Below are 3,554 nucleotides of genomic sequence, written 5' to 3'. Positions count from 1 at the left end.
AAATAAAAAAAATTTGTATTGTAGTGAATTTTTTTTATTTAAATAATAATAAAAAATTGTTGATATGATATAAAAAGTACAAAAAGTTCAAAATGTTTTGAAGTTTATGTTTTTTTTGAAAGAAGTAAAAATAAGGGATGAGGGTTACTGAACAGGACCAAAATCGAAGACGCTATTTTGGCAAACCTCCCTCACGGCCTCACATTATCTCTTACTTTCTTCTTCAAAAGTTCATTTTAAAATTTTTATTTTTGTATCACATCAATAAATTTTTATTACTATTCAAACACAACTTATTACGAAATTTAACTTTTTCATTTTTCCTTACAAAAAATTTAAAATTTCTTTTTACTTTATATCACATTGATCACATCTTATTACTAAAAAAAAGAAAAAGAGAAAAAAGCCACGTAAAACACCTTACCAAGCACACGCAGTGTTTTCAATTTATTTTTATTTTTCACTATTAAAATTACTACAATATTTTAGAAGTTCTCCATCTTAAAGCATCTTTAGCAATAGTGGTTATTTAAGCTACTCAAAATACTTTTTTTTTTTCTATTTTATCTATTGGTTTTTCAATACAAATTCCAACAAATTTTCTCTCTATTCTCTTTAAATATCATTTTTTTTTACTGTATTTTTTATCGTGAAATCTGAGAGTGGTGAAATAGGGGAGAAAATAATTTTTTTTTTTAAAAAAAAAAACCTAAAAGGTGTTACAGTAAAATTTCAATACGGTAAAATGAATGAAGATGTTATATATATAGTTATTATAAGCCATAAGAAGGGACATGCTAAAGATGTTCTAAGAAGTGTATTAGTAAAATGTAGCAGGGCACTAGGGCAGTTGCGAAAATCAGAGGAGAAAAGGTGGCAATTTTTTGTGTTTTAGAGGGGGAGGGCTTGGTGAATGGTCATTGATTTCAACTTGAAGAGAGATTGTTAGAGACGGGACCAGACCCCTATCAACCAACATTTCCAACACCAGGTAGACTTTGATCGAACAGTGTGGAATTTTCAAACAGCATCTTTTTATAGTACAACCAACTTTATGTTATCATTATTGTTGATTCTTTGGAATAACGTAAAAATTTTGAATACGAACAGATGAACAATAATGGCAATGGGACCATAATTTTCTTTTGCCACTATTTTTCGCTTGTTGAAATTAATGATGTTGGGCCTCTTATCTTTATCCGGTAGTCATTGCCCTCTCTCAATCTTTTAACAATGCCTAAAAAGTCAAAACACTTTCACTTTTGTGGTGATAAACCAAAAAAAAAAAAAAAATTAACCACATTTGTTAAGTAATATTTACATAGTTTGATGTTCATATGGGAAACAAAGGAAAAGACCCAGAAAGAAGAAGCCAAAAAGAGATGTCTCCCAGCTTCTGTTATTTTGATTAGATTGACAACAACACTTAACAAAAACAAGTCAAATGTTTCATAATCTCACACTCTTTTATGTCAAATCTAGGCGACACCATGCCCCATCTGAAGTTAGATCTCAACCAAAGCAAAATCATTGCATAAACATGAACAAGTAGCTTCTGGTGGCCCCAAAACTAGTAACACAAGAGGCAAATTGGCCTCAGTCTCATCCAATTGCAAAAAGTACCACTAGAATTTCATGCATTGAGCCAGGAAGATACAAACGTGTTGGTACTGTGGGGGCATGTAGTTATGGAGGCCTTCATTACCAAACAGGATTTTGGCTATGTCCACCACATGAGAGGATCACATTATTGGCATCACAATAATGCAATTTAGTTTCTCATAAGAACACTCCAAAAATAAGCAGCAGATTATTGGCACAATAATTACATTAACTTTGATTGAACTTCATGAAGCTGTTACTTGGGTAACCATAAGAAACAAGATTTTGACCATTTATCTTTCTCTCATGGTTTACAACAATCTCTATGTCCGAGAGAAAGTAGCATGTCAAGCTGCAAATGGGGATAAAAGAACACCCCATAATTCATCAACCCCAATATTTAAATCAGGGACATCTTCTCTTTTTAAACAGAAAAGAGAAGACCCGATAATAAATACATAGATAATCAACAGGTCCTAAATAGAAGAAGCTCAAAAAAAAAAAAAAAAAATCTATACAATTTTCCTTGAATCCCCACAAAGATATTTACCTGGAGGAGACTGGGTTTAAGGCTCTAGCAAACCCATTCATAGCCCCGTACCCCTTTGAACTAAACCCCAAGCACCCAAGCAACCCTTGCCTGTAAGGCAAAAAAGTCTTCTTTTTCATTTCCTCGGCTTGAGCTCTATTAGCCGTGTAATGCAACTCATGCGGCGACCGTGGCACGTGCCGCCGCTTTCCGACCCCATTTGCCGGCTTTCCGGCCGCTTTCTTGGTCGAAACGTGTGCGTTTCCTTTGCCTTTCGCCGCTTCTGAAGGCGCAGAGACCGAGTTGTTAAGCTTGTTATCCTTATGATCCTTTGTAACGAGGTTTGGAAGCGTTTGGTTTCCGGGTTTCTTTTCCTTGGTGGGAGCAAACGAAATTGTAGACCAGAACTTGTTGTTGCTTCTTCCTTCGCTTTTGCTCCTGAGAAAATCTTTCAAGAAAACCCATCTCTTTGAGCTCCTCCCAGCTGAAGAAGATCTTGAAGACGAAGCAGAAGCCGAAGGAGTAGTAGTATCTGAACACAAACCCTCAATCTTTTCCCTCTCATTATCTTCCACATCCAAACAACCATTCTTGTTTGCTAAGCTCATATCTTCATCTCCACCCTCATTTTCTGCCCACTCAAACCCCGTGTTTCTCAGCGGAGAAAGAGATCTGGTTCTTCTGCGCAAAGACTTATCTCGTAGCCTCAGATCTCTGCCTCTCACGCCCAGCTGATCCGCGTCATACTCATCCACCTCCGCTACGAGATCCAGCAATGGCGCTAAAACCTGAGGCTGCTCCAGGTGGGTGGAAAGCTTCATGGGCCTGATCTTCCCGTTCAAGAACAGCTCATCCGCGGAGCTCATAGACCCGGTCCCATACCCACTTGACCCGAACCTCGCAGAGAACTCAAAGTCGTCCATTGATGAAGTTTGAGGTGGTGTTTTTGTTAAAGCTATGCTCAGCGCAAAGTGCATTGGGCTTGACGGGGCGCTGTAGAAGAAGCCGGTGACAGGGCCACGGCCGGGGCTGGAGGGAGCACTGACATAGGGAGTGGAACAAGAGCTATCAATGTCTTCGAAAGTGGGTTGGGGTTCGTGGGTGTTATGGGTTTCGCCATCGGTATGATTTGGAGGGTCTTGGTTCGAGGGTTCGCCATTGTTGCCGTCCATTGTGTTGTTTGTGTGGGGAAGACCAGGTTGTGTTAATGAGGATGGGAGATATATAGGGAGGGAGCTGGGGTGAGTGGAATTGCCCTTCCGTTTGGCTTTTATTTCGTCAATGCCATTTGTCTTTTCATGTCCGTACTAAATGTCAATTTGCAATTAGTAAAGAATCCTTGCTTTTATATATATTAGATATTATTATTATTATTATTTTTTACATGTCCACACAAGAAGGGAAGGAAGATTCGAACTAGTAA

At 38.0% G+C, this 3,554-nt stretch overlaps 1 protein-coding gene across 1 annotated transcript; it reads right to left on the bottom strand.

Annotated features, from left to right (window-relative positions):
- Window positions 1-1,873: 1,873 nt before the first annotated feature.
- On the bottom strand, window positions 1,874-3,344 carry LOC133851711 (uncharacterized). Its single transcript, XM_062288259.1, has one exon. The coding sequence runs from the start codon at window positions 3,301-3,303 to the stop codon at window positions 2,149-2,151; it is 1,155 nt and encodes a 384-aa protein (XP_062144243.1). The 5' UTR covers window positions 3,304-3,344; the 3' UTR covers window positions 1,874-2,148.
- Between the last annotated feature and the right edge of the window lie 210 nt (window positions 3,345-3,554).

This window comes from Alnus glutinosa, chromosome 12 (genome assembly GCF_958979055.1).
Source record: "Alnus glutinosa chromosome 12, dhAlnGlut1.1, whole genome shotgun sequence".
NCBI classification, from domain to species: Eukaryota; Viridiplantae; Streptophyta; class Magnoliopsida; order Fagales; family Betulaceae; genus Alnus; species Alnus glutinosa.
The sequence above is the reverse complement of the archived record's forward strand: the minus strand, read 5'-3'. Positions and strand labels throughout refer to the sequence as shown.

Excerpts from the sequence above, each read along its gene's own strand:
- LOC133851711 (XM_062288259.1), bottom strand. The coding sequence starts at position 3,303 with ATGGACGGCAACAATGGCGAACCCTCGAACCAAGACCCTCCAAATCAT.